Here is a 19,471-nt window from a genome sequence, read left to right as displayed (position 1 = left end):
GGATCAGTTTTTCTGAGCTGCTGTTTCTGTTTTCTGGGACACTCGTTCTCTTCAGCTGAGTTACTTTAACACTCGTTTGTAAAACAGCCGACCGAGTGGTTTTATTGCCTCATGACTCTCACCGCTCCGTCAAGTTGGTGTTTGTTGTTTTATGGACTTGAGTCAGGGGGTTTTTATGGGATAAACTTGATTGTGCTTCAATGCACCTGACACCTCAGCTAACAATGTTTTTTTTTTTCAGACACAGAAACACATTTTAAATCTGCTTTGACTTTCCCCAACATGCTCTGCAGCCCAGGACGCTCAAACACCTCGCAGCAGCACCTGCAGCTGTCAGTGTGAGGTGTTCAGATGGAGCTCTGACTGAACCTCTCCGTCTCTCTCTCTTTTTCTCTTCCTCCATCGTTGGGACCAAAGACAAGGTCCAGTGCTCATGTCCTTATATAGACCTGTGCTCTGTGCGATCTGGCTGAGGCTGGGACCATGTTACACACACACACACACACACACACACACACACACACACACACACACACACACACACACACACACACACACACACACACACACAGGAGGCATTTAGGTGCCCCTGGAAAAGTCAACATATATCAGGCTTTAGCGCTTCACTGCATGTATTAATATGTTCGCGAGTTTATGGAAAGTATCAGATTTCCTCGATTATTTCTCACCTTGACTCCGCAGGAAAAAACAAAAATCATTTTTGGAAGTCAACTTATCTGCGATCTTTCCGAGACTGAAAGGGTAAAACTGATATTTTAAGACTTTGCCAAGGCGTGTTTTTTTTTTTTTGTAGTCTAAATGACGCACAGATACAAAAAGTTTGAGGATATTTTCAGGAGGACCGCCCCTGATACGGTCATGTGCAGCAGTCACAGAATATAAACGTCACTCCCCCCCTCCCATTGGCTCGAGGTGAATTCTCCTGATTATATCCTGCTGCGTTCTCATTTCAGCTCACTCGGACTTGCTGTGGGAAAAAAAAACGATTCTAGGGGTCTGACAGGAGAAACTCCGGGTGAAGTCTGAGAGAAAAATGTGTCTGTTTAGTGTGTTCACACATGCAGCTCCTCCTGTGAAATATCAGGAGTTTATCAGGAGTTTTCTGCAAGCATGAACTCCTCATTACTTGCAAGACAATCGATCACTGGTCACTCACCCATCATGTGATATTAACATCATCAACCCTGCTCCCTAGCTCCCTGAATGTCTTGACTTTTACCCGCCGAGGTCACACATCAGCTCACCCTGACTTTATGTAGAGATTGTATTTGGGGGGCTGGCGTTTCCTGGTGAGGAAATGGTTTACGTTCACACATGCAGCTAACCCCCGAACAGTTTGGGACATTTTCCTGAGTTGCATGAATTGGCATGTTTGAAACACAGCATGACACAAAAGAAAAATTGATGGAGCTTCGGGTAGAGGAGCAACTTTTTTCATCTCTTTTCTGGAAGGTTAAATTACAGATTTCTTTGCAATGGACTCCAGTGGCTTTGAAAAAGGGGTTAGAGCTAGTTATAAACATAAAGGTCTAAGTCTGTAGGGATCCTGTCTGTACGTACATCTGACAGGCATATTGTAAGAGATATCCAAACACTGCTGTCATCTTGCTGGATGTACCGACAGTAAAGATGTGAATGTGCTCCTTTAAAGTCTCCGGCTCGAGCACAGACGTGTACAAATGTGTCTTCCTGGATTAAACCCTGTTGGCCTCCTGTATGGAGATGAAGTGAACTTCAGAGCAACATCAGTTACGTTAAAGGTCTCGGACTGCGTTGTCAAATAGGTGAATGTTTTTGTTTGATAGGGTTGTCACGGCGACAAGGTGTTTGTTGTGCTTTTGTGCCCCGATACCATCCAAGGATACTTCACCTCCTGCTGTAATATACGAGGGCTTTGTTTCAGAGCCTGCAGATCCCAGCTGGATTCTTATTATAGACACACACACACACACACACACACACACACACCTACACACACAGAGAGAGCTGTTCATCAGACCTAGTTATCGACGTAGGGAGATCTCTCCTTAAATGGTAGACTGCCCGGGGCTCTGTGTCTGTTTCCACTGAACAAACCAGTCCAGGGCTGGGAATAACCTTTTACAGTGGAGGAGGGAGAGAGAGGGGATGACAGATATAGGGCGAGCAAAAGAAGGTGAGGGGAGTGAGAGATGGTGAGAGGCTTTCTGAACCGTGAGAGAAAGATGCTTTGACTTTCTGTAACTGTCAGCGTGTGGTTGTACCTCACTCATTCACAGACGTCTTTACTCTTTGGTACGAGGTTATCAACATACCAGACCTCCTGGATATGACACCAGTAATAACCAAATGATATCCATATTGTATTCAATACCAAGACATCCAGAAATAGAAGTCCTGGACAACCATTATTTGTTTTTAATTGAAAAAAGAAATGCAGACAAACTCCTCCTGCACACTTTCAACTGTAGAAGTACGTTGACAATGATTTACAACTGAAACCATTTGACAGATCTGTAGTTTCTGTAAGTTTTGGTACTTTTTAGTACTATTGATCATGAATTGTATCGTTTTTAAAACATATGGTATGAATGTTGAACACTTAGTTTGGTTTGTTCTCTCCTGAGGGCTTCCTGGTTTTTTGAAAAAAAAAAGGCTTTTTATGTCTTTATTTAGAGACAGGACTGTGGGTAGAGTCAGAACTCAGGGAGAGAGAGAGAGCATGGAGGAATGACATGCGGGAAAGGAGCCACAGGTTGGACCCGGACTGGGGACGACCACAAGGAGGACTACAGCCTCCCTACATGGGGCGCCGTTAACCACTAGGCTACCAGCGCTGTCCACTCCTATCTTCATGAATTCAGTAGCTTGTTCAAAATATGACTCTGTAGGCACCATGAAGAGTCATGTCTTTGTGATGTCCTCCAGCTCATAGTTCAACGTGGTGGGGCAGTATGAAGAGCGGGATATTCCTATCAGGGTGGAGGTGGTGGTCTAGGGCGTGTAAAACAAATAGTCAGTGTTCTTTGTTGACATCTTCTGAGGTTCTTCGCTGTCATCAGTTTTTATTTAAACCCAAATCCAGATCTTTTTCCTAAATCTTGTCATATTGCAGCCTGTTGAAACTGAACTGTGCAGACTGGTCATGGCGAGCTTGGTGGTGGAACCTGTCCTCCATGTTGCATGTTTATGTTTGCTAAGATATGAGCGCCACATGGAAAAGTGATGTGAGAGGGAACAGGATCGTCACATTTTGACGTGCTGCTCTAGTAATAGATGAGTTCAAAGTGAGAAAGTTGATGCAGAGTTCAAACACCTAGACGCAGCCTGAATTTATAACATGACTAACGTCTGTTCTCTCTTTCTCTCTCCAGCCTGACAACCTCCAGAAGACATGGCTGAGAGAGTTTTATCAGGTAAGTGAATCAAACATGTCAAACATTTAGAGCAACACTATCATGTTGTTGTTAAACACAGTGGGTTCATTATTAAGGAGTGACTGAGGTTTACTTCTTGAACATTTTCATGAATTAAAGGTATTTGCAGCCGTGGTTGGCATTTCACTTTCACTAAAAAACAGAATTGGAATTACAGTCACAGATTTATAATGAGAATGAAATAACTCATACGACACTGACACAGACACTCAAAGGAATCATGGTGTTCAACTGAACAATTATTTCAACTTCACATTGAACTAAACATCGGAACAATTGTTTTTATGACAATTATCCACAAAGTGTGCAGCTGTTGTCACTGCAGTGAGGCTTCAGCGATTATGATTCTGGGAGAACATATCCAGAGCCTCTTGATATGTGAAGTCAGAAACGTCTGGCGCTACTTGCAGGAGAGCAAGTGTTCCCATCTTCACCACCCTGGGAGTGTTTTTAAAAAACGCAGATCTGTTTGTGTGCTATTCAGGTTGTTGACGCGACATACTTTCATACTGTCTGTCCGCTGGTGGGAGTGTGTTAACCTGTGTGTGTGTGATACAAACAGTCAATAAAGCAAACACTCATGAATCCTGTTCCTCACGTTTAAACGGTGGAACAGACAAAGATTTTTTTGGTTGAGGACTGAAAGGATTAATCGCTTATCAAATAAAATAATAATCAGTTAGCTGCTTCAGCGTTGGTCTGGTTCCAACATCAAACGTTTCAAAACGTCCCACAGTAAGCGGCTCTGGGTTTCTATAGCTTCCTGTGCTTCCTGTGATAGTGAACCCCGAGGCTTCTTCTTCACGTCAGGTCGACGTTCTGTAGATCAGGTCATCTGAAGGCGTGCTTCCTGAGACCCGAACAGCAGAGATCAGAAACAACGAGCAAAAGCTGCGGTGCATATTTTCAAACATTTTTATCTTGTTTTCTCTGCTCTGTTTGGGAATCTTTATATAAAAATGTGCAGACTTCTGTTGAAGCCGCTGTGATCTCGTTCACCCTCGTTTCACCCTTTTGTCGGAGCATTGTTTATTGAGGAAGAGCTCATCTGGAGCTCTGTCATGCTTCATATCAAACCTTCAGATCTTCATAGGAACCCCTGACTAACCACAACTCTTTCCACTGAGGGGGAGGAAGTGAGGCGGCGTGAACCGCTCAAAAATGACAGACAACTGAGGAGAGAGTGAGAGAGACACAGAGAGACAGAGAGAGAGAGAGAGAGAGAGAGAGGCAGACAGACAGACAGAGAGAGAGAGAGACACACACTGAGGAGAGAGAGAGAGAGAGAGAGAGAGAGAGAGAGAGAGACACACACTGAGGAGAGAGAGAGAGAGAGAGAGAGACACACAGACAGAGAGAGAGAGAGAGAGAGAGGTGTTTGTGAAAGAGAAAACTTTCACAAACACCTCTTTCTGCAACATGTTTTCATTAAGGCGGGACTTTCAGAGGAAATATTTCTGCAGAATGGAGCAGTTCAATGTATTTTTATATTCTGTTTGTTAGGACCTGTGTTTGTGTTTGGTCCTAATTTGACTCCTGGATTGGAAAAAAAGGAGAGAAAGAAGAAGAAATTAAAGTCTAATCCAAATATATTTACAAAGCAAACTTCAAACCAACATTTTAATGAAAACCTCTGCTTCAAATTAAACATAAAACTTGGACTGAAGACTACAGTATGGCAACAAAGCCAAAAGAAAAACATCTAGAGGAGACTCAGACTCTGTGTTTAAAGATGAGGAATAAGAATTATTAATTAAGAAACCAATTGAGCTAAAATGATGCGTAGCCTCCTTTTAAACAGCTTTAACACATCTGTACCTATCGGTCAGATCAGCCACACTCCTTATTATGCAAAATTCTTAGCCTTGAGAGGTTTTAACTGTACGGTTTTTACCAACAGAGTAATGAGCAATAGAGAGCTTTATGTTGACACTCTCAAGAGGACACTCGAGGAACTGTAGTTAGAAGCAGCACAAAGCGTTAGCTGAAGTTGCCCCCATGACTTTGACTTTGGATTTAGTGCAGCTAGGCCACAAATGCATCCTCTTTTGAAAAACTGACCAACATTCACAACAGCTGCAGCTTTATTCCATGCACAAGAAGTAAGAAAAACTGAAAGGGTGTTAACTGAAAAATGTCCCCAGAGTCAGACTGTCCATGTAGAAGCTTCTGAAAGCTGTACAAGTCAAATGTGTCAACAGACAGAAGGACAAAGAGAGAAACTGTGACAATGAAAGACACACAAGGAAGAAAAACGAGACTAAAAAAAAAACAAGGGCAAGGGTCAGAATAAAGTCATATGAGCTATGTTTGGGTAGTCATGTTAGCATCCTTAACTTTGAGACCATTCTAGTAAAATCAAACAGTTTCGATACCTTTTTATGATACATGGTGGTTAAAAATATGATATGTTATTGATTGTAAGTCAAACTCCTGCACCTTGTCAAAATAGCACAAATGGGTACCGAAACGTTGCCAATGTATCCGTGCAGTTTAGACAAAAGCTCTTTAACGAAGTGGGTGTTTTTCGCAAAAGTGCCGCAACTAAGCTCAGCCGTAATCACATCTTTGTACATTCATATTGATTCTGTAGCGGCGTAATATTACTGTCACAGTCTGTGAATTCACATTGCGTTTCGATGTTGAGTAAGCAGCTACACACACACACACACACACACACACACACACACACACACACACACACACACACACACACAGCGCTGCACTCCCCCGCTGATCCCATGTCCCCTGCAACGCCTCAGGTACTACCTCCGAAGGCGGCACAGAGGGGAGATCACTTCAACCCTGATTACATCTCCCCGACATTCAGATTTGATTTCTGAGTTGTTGTTTTTTTTTTTTTTTTTAAAGCTTCCACACTTTTGATATAATTGGTGGTTATATCCTTTTAAAACACACAATGTTGAAAAGTTTCAAAGTATCTTAAATTGTGACGACCTTAGTTTTGGCCAATCAGAAGGCGGATCATACCCGAGTACTCACACAGTCATATACACGGCGTCCTGCAATAAGGAAACACATGTCGTCACCGTGAAGTGGTTCAACTCACAGCAGGTCTCCAGATGCATCATGATAGCGCATGAGCATCCTGGAGTGTGTGTGTGTGTGTGTGTGTGTGTGTGTGTGTGTGTGTGTGTGATACCCGGACGTTTATTTTTCCACTCATGAATCACGCTGTGACTTTATTTGTGACTGGATGAAGAGCTGTACAGTGCAGATAGTGCTACAGGAGGAAAGGTGTTCAGTGAGCGAGAAAGGTGAGGTGAGGACACGCCGTGTGGACATGACGTGCTCACAGAGCCACACACACACACTATTTCACGTTGTTTCTCTACACCTCATACATGATCTAGTTCTGTTGATGGAGTCGGTTTGAAGTGATGCTTCAAATATCGAAGGATCCTTCCAGGATTTTAAAACCTCAGCCCTGTTTTCTTTAAATACAAATGTCAGGGACTTGATGACTAAAAGGTAAAAGTGAATTAGTGCAACATGTTTCTGAATCGCTCCAGAAGTTTGCAGCTGTCATAGATACAACATGTCATCGTACTGATCAAAGTAATCTTCTAAATCTGCCTGTTTTTACACGTTTTTTATTTGACCTGTAAAATGAAAGAAAGCAAGCTGGGCTAAAGACTGCTTAATACTTCTGCAGCAAATCTATGTTGTAGTGGCATACAACGTTTTGAGCGCTACATATTTTGCGATGGTGTGTTGGCGTAGCTGTTCAATACTCCACTAGATGGCAGTGCGGTTTTCTATGCTAGTTATATTACCAGCTTCTGGTTCTGCCACACTCTCTGCTTGGTAAATTGGAAGCTTGATCCAAAGTCAACTGGACTGGTTGAAGATCTTGAGCTTCAACCAGTCCAGGTACCTTTGGATCAAGCTTCCAATTTACTATTTCTTTTAAGATTTATCTATCTTCTCGTCATCATTAGACTCCGTATCTCGATGATTTACATGTGGTGCAACCAAGGAGAGGAAAATGTGAACCAATCACAGGGCTCGTGCCCTTTCCCCTCAAAGTTATATTTTTACGCTAACCTACAGCATATTCTACAGCGTATTGCATGCAGAAGTATGAATTGAGTTTAACAAGCTTCAAGCAGAGGTAAATGGTGTAGACGTCCTGAGTTTACAGAAGAGGTCAACGCATTAGAAAAGAAAATATGAGCCGGAGGAATATTTTGAAACTTGCATTTTGAGAAAAGGACAAAAATCAGAGGAAGGAGATTTCAGTTTTTTCACTGCTTTAAGAATAAAGTCAGAATGCCAAAATCGTCTGTCTTTGATTTATTTGTTCTAATACCTGGAATATAAAATATCATGTATGAAGGATCTCCTCGTTGGAGTCTCGGCATCTCGTTGCAGAAGTCAGAAACTAAAAGTGTGTTCGCTGTGAGCGTCTGCTCCGTTTCCCTCTTTCTGATTGTTACTGTCAGTGACGTGTCGAAACAAGTCGACTGCCAGGTGATTCCAGCCTGAATGTTTAGTTTAGCACTCCAGTTATTGGACAAGTGTATAGCGTGTGCGTGTGTGTGTGCGTGTGCGTGTGTGTGGAAAAGTCATGTCCTGGTTACTGCTGTTGAGGAATTCTGTTTGCATTGTGCTGCAGGCATGCAGACATTACAGGAAGATATCAAGTTTGTTGTGTGTGTGCAATAAGAGAGAGAGAGGAAGAGAAGCATGCTGGGAGAGGGAGAGGGAGAGGGAGAGGGAGAGGTGTGCCCCTGTGTGAACCAGCAGACCTGCAGCCTCATGCCAGCCCTGTGTGCAGCCGGCTGACGTCATGGAAAGAAGCATCAGACTCTGAACTCTGCAGTTAGCTCCAATCAGCCACGCTGCGCTCGCTCATCATGACCCTCCACACACACACACACACACCACACACACCACACAATACGCTCACTGTGTCTGCTGTAACATCACCTGCTGTTTGGGCCTGAACTCATCGAACTGACATGTGTTTTTTAAAAAGAGAAAAACAGAAAGGCTCATTTTAAGATAGAGATGTGTGTTGACTCATGCTTTGGCATTCATCTAAAGGTTGTCTCACATAAGAAAACTTTGCCCTCACACACGAGGGCAAAGTCAGCATGTCATTTTTAAACACCACAGGAAACATTTAGGAATATTTGCCCAATCCAACGCTGCACCAAAGCTACTGTTTGCATTCCCCAGTGTGAGGAAATTTCTTTTTTTATTATGCGTCACAAGGAATCACCACTCAGTCCAGCTGCAGCATCCTGGAAAATAAAGCGTGAAAAGTTGTCCGACTGGCTTTCATAAGGGTTTGAGTGAAGACAGAGGCTTTCCTCTTCATACCTGTGCTCTGTCTACATATCTTGATGAATGTGTGTTTGTGTGTGTGTGTTCGTTCATGCAGTTGAATCCTGTTGATGTCCACTTTTCAACAACACATCTCTATCTGCAGCTGGAGGGAATTCCTTGAGGAAATAAAATTATTTTTCTTAAGACACACCTCGGTCAGAGTCCATTGGCATGTTTGCACTCCTCCTCCTCTTGCTCGTTCGTAATTGTTATTATTCTTTGGAAGATCGCATATTGTAAGAAATCAGCTTAGGTAAACTCTGCACTGTTCACTTTATCTTGCCAGGCGAGAGTTGCAGTTCTGGACTTCTGAATTTGAATGCAGATCGCAGTCTTAGTCATTTACAGGGAACTACACTTTTAGGGCTGCAATAAAATCTTTTGTTGCGTGTCAGTCAGCCCTCACTCATCTGCAGAGGCTGATACGACAAAGTGAAACAATGTTTGAGGTGTTACTCATTCAGCTATTCTTTTGTGTGTTCATAACCGCCTCACATCAGTGACAATTAAAACATGGATTAAGCTCAGTGAGACGCACCGACACCACAAACAGCCCTACTCTTAACTATAAGGGCAGGGCTGCCATTGGGCAATAAAACAATCAAGATCAGGGTACGGAAAATACTTGAGAGGATAGCGATGATGTACTCTGGGCATGTCAATCAATATGTATGGCGGATATAACAAACTATTTCCCAGCAGGAACAGCAACAACATCCACTCACTGTGCAGTGATTAGCTTGCATGCAGGAGCACACACCCACTTCCTAATGCAGGATATTGTTGGAGCTGCAGGTTAATCAGGTGGGCGTCATCTGTGATAGATAAAGTGGGACAAAAGGGCATGAAAAAGAGGGCAATAGGGAACTCTTGTTATCTCCAAAAGATGAGGGTATCATAAAATAGAAAAATGGTTACATGAGGTTAAGTATGGGGACACAGACTGCAGCTCTGCCAGCAGCCTCCTCACTCACTCAACAATATTTTTCTGACAAATAGCGTTGAAGAAACACTGTTACTAAAGGTCACTTATTATGATAAATCCACTTCACCATGTTTTCTCTAACACTAATATGTGTCTCTAGTCTGTCTACAAACCCCCCAATGATGAGAAAAGTCCATCCTCTCCGTCTTTTGCCTGCTCCACTTCAGAAAATGTGTGCTCTAACAGGCCGTTTGGAGATTTTCCCTTCATGACATCACAAAGGGCAGTAACCCCTCCCCCAGGTGGGTGACCCTCCCACAGCTAGGTGTTTGTTCTGCCCTCTGAGTCTGCCTTCTCACCGTAAACAATAGGACATGGAGCGAGAAAGCCAGAGTACACCCAAGCCCTTCCAGAGAGGGGGCGTGGTCAGACACAGCTCATTTACATTTAAAGGTACAGACACAGAAACAGTCTGTTCTGAGCAGGGCTGAAATAGAGGAGTTTATAGGCAAATACAGGATCAGAGTGGATTTAGAACAAGAAACTTCACAGACATGTTTTGGGGAACTCTGAGACTTATTTAAAGTTGTTGAAGAGGAGGAGAATATGTGACCTTTAAGTGTTCAAATGGTTTAAGTCAACTCTTTGTTTTGTCACTTTGACTGCCAGAGTCTGGGGACCCCCACTGTCCCAGAAGTGCTTCATAGGCTTTAACGTACTGTACCGAAAAATGTGGGTATTTGTTGCGTTTCATTGGACGGTAAAGTAAGCAAAACATTATCATTTTGGAGGTCTGTGAATGGTGCAATGACTGAGGGGCTTCACAAAGTCTCTAGCTCTCTTATCCTTCCTACTGATGAGCGTGAATCAATCAGATGGTGTTTGAGGACTCGCAGCCTGTCGGGATATCTCAGACATTTACATGTAATCAAAGCGACTCATTTGCCTGCTGCACACTGTGATCATTAGTTTGACTTTGAGGGAATCCGGCCGCGCTGCTGCAGGACAATAAACTTGCACTTTGCATCACACCGCAGAGGAGTGAAAGAATCCCACAGCTCATTTGCTTTGGAAACTTCTCCATCTGTCATAGGCCGGTGTGACTGTCAGGACGGCGCAGCAGCTCTGTGATCTGCACAATGAAACACGGTGAAGGTCATCTGATCCTTCTTTGATTTGGTGTTTCAGTTAATAATGTGTGATCAAATGAAACTCCAGGACCCTCTGTTGACCCTCTGCCCGAAACACAGGGATGTATTCAAAGTGAACTCTCTTGATTTTAATGTCAAATATGTAATCAGCTCCATAATTCTCACGGTAGCTTCACAAAGTTTCTTCAGTCAGCGACTGCACGACAGTCAGACGGAAAAGTGAAGAATCCTTGTCATCGATCAGTTCTCCTCCGATCTCTGAGATTATTTTCCACCTCTGAATAGAGAGCGTGAAATGAGATTCAGGCTGTCCTGATTAGAGCGCTCATAAAGATGCTCTGTGTCTCACAGATGAAGTCTGACTCAGAGAGGAGCTTTGACGCAGTTTGTGAAGATGAAACCATCTTTAAAAATGTCAGGTTATTTTCTTTTATGTAAATACAAATGTTATTATTGATTTATAAATATGAAATCTCATTTTTTACACTACATAATGTATCATTAAATCACTTTGACCACTTTTACATAGGCTTTATTTAGAAAGGAACGTGGATCTCTGTCGTTGGGTTGATTGAAAGTTAGACTGAGACAGGATTTCCAACATGGCGGCTGTTGCCGATGAGCCTCCAGAGCCCCCTGCAGGAACAGATGGCTGACTACAGCCTCCGTAAAATAACAAACCCCTCCTGCACAGTGTGTGCGGATAATGAACTATTCAGACCAAAATCATTTTCTGAACCAGGCTGTGAACATGTTAATTCCTGCTGTTAGGTGTTTACGGCCGCTTTAGCTCATCTGAATGTTGTGAAACAAAGGATGCCCATCATACTGACTCAGACCTCCATGAAGCAGGAAACATGTCCGCATGCCGAGTCAGAAATCTCTGCTGGTTTACATAAAATATTTTTCTTATGTTCTGCAATAAATTCAGACTTAAGTGATGTGTGTATATGTGGAGGCGTATATATGAAGTTTCTTTTTGTTAAACTGATTACAATACAACAATCTCCTTAATACACACACATGCAGATGTTGGTTTTGTAGTTTCTGATTAAAAGCGAAATGATTGTCAGGTAACTGCCAATAGGCTCCAGGAGTAGACTCAGACAACTCAAGGTCTCTGAAAACAACAGACAACTGTACTCAACAACACATTTTTCTGCAGAATCTGTGAAAAGAGATTGGCATTCGTTTGCTTTGGTCTGCAGCTTGTGCTTGTTGAAAAAGTGACAGAGCTTGCAATCTGAAAATTTTGATTGGCCGCTCCCATATGTTCAGATGTTGTGAATATTTGGAGCATGCAAGGATGGAAAAAGAAAGGAAAACAGAGGACACACACCTCCACATCAAACTCATCAGAGTGTGACATCCTCGTCAGCCTGAGGAAGATGTCGGCGCAGCAGCTGTCTGAGAGGCCGTCATAAAATCCGCTTTCATTTATACAATATTTGTCCTGTCAATAATTTGAGTCAAATGTCAACAGAGTTTCTTGTTAACCACAGTCGACATGAATTGGATGTTGGTCACTGAGTAAAGTCGGGTCAATGTTTGGTGGCCGCGGTAATGAAACCAGCTCCTGGAAAGTGTGTGTGTGCAGAGCTGGAGTTACAGCCTGGAAAGACAAACACAGACGCTGAGCGCAAGCACAAGCGTGTTAGTACGTACACACACACACACACACACACACACACACACACACACACACACACACACACACACACACACACACACACACACCCGTCAGTCTGACATTAGCCGGGAGCTCCTTGAGTGTTTGACCTTTGCATCCTGGGCTGATAGCTTCACTAATCTTTGTAACTTTGAGAGTCTCTGCGTGCGGTCATCGGGCTAAGTGGCGAGCCAGAGGTTGATGGTAAATCCATACTGTTATTGCCGTACATTACTTTGATCTGATTGGGCGCCACAATGCAACACTGAGGTGGAGTAGCTTGACTCGGTTCAGGTCCAGGGACTGTTTCCTGCTCTCACACACACACTCCCTCTCAGTGACAGTGATGTAGGTCCGCGTCCTGTCGACCCTGTGAGCGCTGTAAATCACTGTGCCGTATCGATTCTCCATTAGAGGTCGGCTGCTCTGAACACCTCTGACAGCGTGCTCACAAACACCTCGCTGTGTGCACGACGGGACGTTAGAGGAGAGCAACATGAGGAGGGCCCGACCGATATGGGGATTTTGGGGCTGATACCAATATCGATATTTGGGAGGGAAGAAAATGTGATACGGATATATTGGCCAATATCTTTCTTAAGCTAGATATAGATATACACATGTATTACATTGATCTCTCAAATGCAGTTATCAAACACCACAGCGCCCTCTGCTGGTGAAAGAGAACTGCTAGTGTAAAATGATGAAACTCTAATGATACCGATAGTCACTGGATATGCTATTATCGGCGGATATTATCGGCTGGCTCTAAACATGAGGTCCTGTGACTCTGAAGGGCGGAGCTTACAGGAAGTCATCCCTTTAAAATAAGAAAAAAAAATGCAATTCAATGGAGGAAATAAGACAAAATATTAAAACTATCAGCCAACAGAACATCCGAATAATAACAAAATTTGTTCAACAAGTTCAAGTATTGGGGCGCCAGTAGTGTAGTGATGGTCAGTGCGCACCCCATGTACCGAGGCAGTAGTCCACTGAGCAGGCGGCCCGGGTTCGGATCCAGCCTGGGGCTCTCTTCTCTGTAGAGATTCTGTAGCTGAGAGAGCTCAGACGAAGACCTTGAGGTCTTTCCTTTTGCAACATGAGATCATGCAACAGAGAGTTCTAAGGACAATATATCTATCAGCTGGTGCCTCCAGTGATTTAAAGACAGTGTGTGTGGTGGTTTCCACCGCACTTCCAGGACTTTCTTTTGCAGCACTTAGGCCAGAAAGTCAAATTATTTTCTCATGTAAAGACTTAGGGACCTGCACATTTTCATTTAGTATGCACGATAGAGGGCAGCATGGAATCTCCTTACTGAGAGTTTCTGTGATGTTTTACCTTGTTACCAAATTGCAATCACTTTCTGGAGGTAGAGGTACAAACACTGGACTTTAGATTGAAATAAGAATTGATGTTAGCACCTTCTCCAACACATCAAGGACATCTTGTTAATATATTAACATCCAGACAAATGTTTTTACTGTATTTTGAGTTTTCCAAAAGTTTCACCTCAGTTGGAAGACATTTGGTCTTACCACACATGACTACACACTGATCTGAGTAATAAAGTTATTCTTGAACGTCTCAGTTTCTTATTTTAAGTATCGCAGTGTGAAATATGTCAGGAGATAACTGTGATCATCTGAAGTGATTTTTTTCCTCAGTTGTTAGCTTCTTCCTTTGGGGTTGGCCTTTGTGCAGAGTTTCACTCTAACTGTATGGACACCACGTTGTAAGCAGTGATCTGTTGTGATTAGTGAACGTTGTGAACGCTGGTTTAGATGAATTTCTCCAGCAGCCCGGAGTGTTTCCCCTCGCTCTGATGATTGGTCCTGACATTATTCCTGCTCACTTTGTGTTTGTACTGGGAGCCATGTGTCACCACTTGTGTTGATGTGTGAACATCCGTCACACCCTGTTGTGTACACACACACACACACACACACACACACACACACACACACACACACACACACACACACACACACACACTGATCCCTGCTGCAGGATGAAGAGCAGTCGATGTTTCTCGTGTGCAACAGGCTCTCTAAAGGTCTCTGCCTGTAACAGAGCTGCTCTCTGTCTTCTGAAGATTCCAGATGTTTGATCCTTGAGTACTTTTCAATGCCACGTTTTAAAAGGACACAATCTTCATCATTTAAAGAGCTTTTAGAAACGACAGATCTTCAGTCATAGTTTGAACAAAATGCTGTCCTAAATGAAAAGAAAGGGAGCACTGTCTAAATAATAAATACACTGATGTATTTGTGCAATTTAGACAATGTCAGGGTTCACAAGCATCCTGGAAAACCTGGAAAATAAACCAATTTTCAAGTCGGATGATGGAAAATGATTGAAAAAGCAAAAATTCTTTGGAAATGATTTTAAACATTCTCTTTATTTAAGAGTTCCCAAAAACAGATGACCTTGCATCTGAAAGGGATAAATGATGTTCAGGATCGTATCGATAAAAGTGACGGTAGTTTATTGACAATAGTATTAAAAACAAGCAAAGTCACATGACACAGTAGCACCTGCAGGCTGGGTGACAATAAGGAAATGTTAACTGTCACATAATGTGAGAAACATGTTTCAAATGTTCAGACTATAACTGTCTCCGGAGATAGTCGTCCTCAGTGTCTCCCTGTAGTCTCAGTGATGTCAAAGAAGGACACTGCTGCATCTCTGAATGTCTCATTTCACTTTAACAAACAGCTCAGCTGACGAGTCCAAAGTAATATCCACCTTATGACATCACACATTGACCTTATGACATCACACATTGACCTTTGTTACCGTTCCTTTGAGCTGTTTGACCTCTGTTTGGGATTCCTAACCACTTCCTGTTTCTGTGCTCAACTTCATGTCCTAACCTTCCGTCTACCAGAAGGGCCTTACTTTATTTCAAAATAAAAGCACAGAGCAAGTTAAGTACTCTCAGCTAAAGACAGCACAAACATTCAAAATAAAAGCCTAACAATTTTTATTTTTAAATTAAATAATGGAATTTCAACTATGTGATCAAAAATGTGATTAATCAGGATTCTATCCGTCCATCCTTTACAGTATCTTTACCACTTTTCCCGCTCTGGGTCGTTGGGGGCTGCAGCTGATCCCGGCTGTCATTGGGCGAGAGGCGGGGTACACCCTGAACTGTTCGTCGCCTGTCAATCACAGGGCATTAATCACGATTAAATATTGAAATTTAGTGATTAATTGCACTCAAAAATGTTGAAAGTAAAAGTCACTACTGGCTACTCCCTGTAGTTTTTATTGGGTGCATTACGTTGCTTTTATCTTGTCTTCATTTAAACAGTTTATTCTATGATCAGCTTGTCATCATTTCTAAGCTTGTAAGAGTTCACCGCACTGTCGTTGTTGATGCACTGCAGCGCACATGAAGTAACCTGTTTGTGTGTTTTCTCTCTCTCCTCTCACAGACGGTTCAGACACACCGGCCTCACTTCCTGGCCGTTCACTGTCAGGAGGTCGGAGGGAAGAACTACGAGGCGTCCATGTCACACGTGGACAGTTTTGTCAAGTAAGTGAAGCGCTCATATCGTGGCCTTTATGTTGCTTAATAACTGCACGAAGCTTTCATGTTAAAACAAACACCCTCTATGTTTGGAAACGAGTGATGTCTCCCCCTGCTGGATTTCATCACAGCTGCATGTCTGCACTGAAAAGAGTCTGTTCAATTTTTCGTTTTATCAAAGTATGTTATACTCAAAGTTCCTGAAGTTGGCAGCACCCTGATTCTTCCTATCCGACTGACATATCCTGTTTTTATCATCTGACTGTGTCCATCAGAGAGCTGCTGTCCAGTGATGCCATGAAGGAGTACAGCAGAGCCCGCGTCTACCTCGATGAGAACTACAAATCCCAGGAGCATTTCACGGTGAGTTCTTTAAACTGCATTCATGCAATGTTGGAATAATCCGAAAAAAATTAGTTCCCATCTGGGAATATTTACATGATGGCTCCAACAAGTCGGGAAAATCTTTGGTGAGAGTGTTTCTGAGGGGAGAAACATGGCAGCAAAGGAGAGAGAAAGTCATGTAGCTGCACAAACTGATCAAGTCAGATTATTTGGAGAGTTAGTAATTAGCAAAAGAAAATCCATTCATATTTGCAGTCTATGATAAAGACACGTACTGAGCTTTGTCTCACTTAAAGTCTGTTTTAACATTCAAAGCATGAAAATCTTTAACTGACAGTAAAGACGATTTGTTGTATTACTCTTGATTTAAAGTTCTCCTGGAGTCGTGTGATTAGCAGCTGTAGCAGAAATGTCTGGACCGGTTTGAGCAGCACCAGTGGAAGAAGTAACAACAGCTGTATTAACAGAATCATAAGTCTAAAAACGATCCCTCAATAGAGCAGATTCCTGTAAACTCTTTCATCACTCTGGTGGAGACAGAGATCAGGTTTCTTCTCACACTCACTCTGGTCAGTTTGTGGTTGAAATTCAACGTCAATCTGACGTGTACAGAAAACGTCTCTCACCTTTTGTTCTCACAATTAAAGGTGTGAAAAGTGTCATTCTTAGATTTTTACTTGCAGATGAGTAGAAGACGTCGAACACATGTTTCAGTTTATAAACTGAAATGTATCAAAGTTCATGAGTGCATCCTTTAGAGGGTTTTAGATCTGAATTCAGCAGTGAATTCAATCTTTAGACTAAAATGATTTCAGAGCATTTTAAAAAGCTGCTCACCTTAGAGCCTCTTTATCTTCCTTATGTAGTTTCATCTAATCACCACCAGATGGCAGCAGAGGACATGAAATAATCTTGTCATTCTCGGCTCAAAAGAGACACTGTTGATCTTAACTGAATATTTGGATTTGTTGGTTCTTAAGCATTAATTTAAATTTGATAAATACATTTGATAAAACTTTTGTCTGAATAAAAAAAGATAAAAGTCGATAAAAATGTTCAAATATGTTTTGCAAAAGTATCCGGCTCAATTGAGCCAACATAAAGGATGCAGTTAAAATGATTCCTCATAGAAAACCTTTCTGTTCAGAAGTTAGACTTTATAAACCTGAAACAGCTGTTTCTCTGTTCAAAGGAACCATTCAAAAACAATCTGAAGTTATAAACAGCAGAACACCGGAGCTGCTGCTGCACCCATATCTTGATGGTTATATGTTTGCTTGTGTTACTTTGTGTTGCATAGAAATAATCTTAACTTTTTCAGACGTTAAAGTAGAAGAATAACAGAAACAAACTAACCAATCAAATCAGTCAACCAGAATTACTGTTTCTATGGAGACCGGTGGCTTTGAAGGTAACTTAAAAAAGGCTCTAATTAAACTTTAATGGAAATGATCACCACATGTCACGTTTCAGGCCCTCGCCCTTCATCTGACATGAAGTGTGATGCAGCTTCTGCTGTGCAGACTTTTAGTCTACCTTTTCCTGTTTTTTTGTCCAGCACCCGGTACTCAAGTTTTTTGGATGTGCGTGCTGTTAGATATTTTTTTAGTCCTTTATTCGACTGAGTTTTGAACTGCTGTTCTGTGTTTGTCCTCTTGGGGGAGCCAAACACTCAGACTTCACAGCAGAGTCCCTGAAACTGAATGATGGTTCACCGAGCACCTCTCCACCTGATGCTAAATTTAAAGACTGCAGGCATGTCAGAGGATCATCTCAGGAGAATGTTTTGATTAAAGGACTATAGATTCAAATATGAATGTCGGTGTAGACTTGGACTCTGGGCCCCCGGTTTGTCTCTAAGACCGTATCTGTGTGAGTGTGCTCTCCACGCCACGCTGCTCCTCCACACACGCTCATAAATCACAGCTCGCACTGAGTCACATTTGCTCTTTTCAAAACAATATTACAAACATTGGCCTTTAGGAGATATAATGATGTGCCATCCCCTATAATCTCTCTGCATTATGGGCTGTTTGTGTAACGCTGTTTGTCTAGAGATTAACCTTTGTGTTTCTGTGTGAAGCAGCCGATGTGCGTTCTGTGATGGTGGCGCTGCAAACGGTAAATATGAAGAGAGCGTGCGGCGTGTCTCACACAGGGCGTAACATTTAGCTTTGATGACATCACTCCTGTTTGTTTTCTCAATATTCGATTTCCTCCCTCCTCGTGCGCCGGGGTAATTGTTTGTTGTCGGCCCCACCTTTAAGGGCGTGTGTGTGTGTGTGTGTGTGTGTGTGTGTGTGTGTGTGTGTGTGTGTGTGTGTGTGTGTGTGTGTGTGTGTGTGTGTGTGTGTGTGTGTGTGTGTGTGTGTGTGTGTGTGTGTGTGTGTGTGTGTGTGTGTGTGTGTGTGTGTGTGTGTGTGTGTGTGTGTGTGTGTGTGTGTGTGTGTGTGTGTGTGTGTGGTGAACTTTGTTTACATGCCTGCTCTCTGTGAGAGTGTTTGAACTGCGTCTCTCAGATGATGAATGATAGTCTGAAGTTCTGTGTGAGAGATTTTTTTTTATTTTTCTGACTCAGTTTGAGCTGAAAAGAATCGAGTAAATGAATCAAAAAGATCGACTGAAGGTGACTCATCTTTAAAGCAAATATCACAAAAAAAAACAAAAAACAGGTTCCAGCTTCATTCCTTATTTCAGAATTATTTTGGGGCTTTTATTGTAGAGACAGGACAGTGGATAGAGTCTGAAATCAGAGAGAGTTTGGAATGAGATGCAGGAAAGGAGCCACAGGTCGGATTCGAACCCAGGCTGCCCGCTTGAAGGACTACAGCTTCTGTACATGGGGCGCACGCACTAATCGCTAGAGTACCCGCGTCCTGAGTTCCAGCCCTTTTTCTTTTCTTTTTTTACATAATTTTCTTGCAGTTCATCGATATGTATTTGATTTTAAATCACAGAAACACATCAGAAACTAAAACAAGACGTGGAAGATGTATGGAGGGAGTACCAGGACAGGCAGGTGGTCAGGTCACAGCACCTTCTTCAGAA

The 19,471-nt window shown here is 42.5% G+C and overlaps 1 protein-coding gene across 2 annotated transcripts in view; it reads left to right on the top strand.

The window, feature by feature from the left end:
• Positions 1-19,471, top strand: part of LOC109989512 (inositol polyphosphate-5-phosphatase A) — a 178,073-nt gene that overhangs the window by 41,475 nt on the left and 117,127 nt on the right. For both annotated transcript variants that reach the window (XM_020641291.3, XM_020641293.3), the window contains exons 2-4: positions 3,375-3,416; positions 15,984-16,084; positions 16,354-16,441. In XM_020641291.3, coding sequence (XP_020496947.1) covers positions 3,375-3,416; positions 15,984-16,084; positions 16,354-16,441 — 231 coding nt within the window. The remainder of the gene's footprint in view (positions 1-3,374; positions 3,417-15,983; positions 16,085-16,353; positions 16,442-19,471) is intronic.

Source organism: Labrus bergylta, chromosome 10, assembly GCF_963930695.1.
Source record: "Labrus bergylta chromosome 10, fLabBer1.1, whole genome shotgun sequence".
NCBI lineage: Eukaryota > Metazoa > Chordata > Actinopteri > Labriformes > Labridae > Labrus > Labrus bergylta.
The sequence above is the reverse complement of the archived record's forward strand: the minus strand, read 5'-3'. Positions and strand labels throughout refer to the sequence as shown.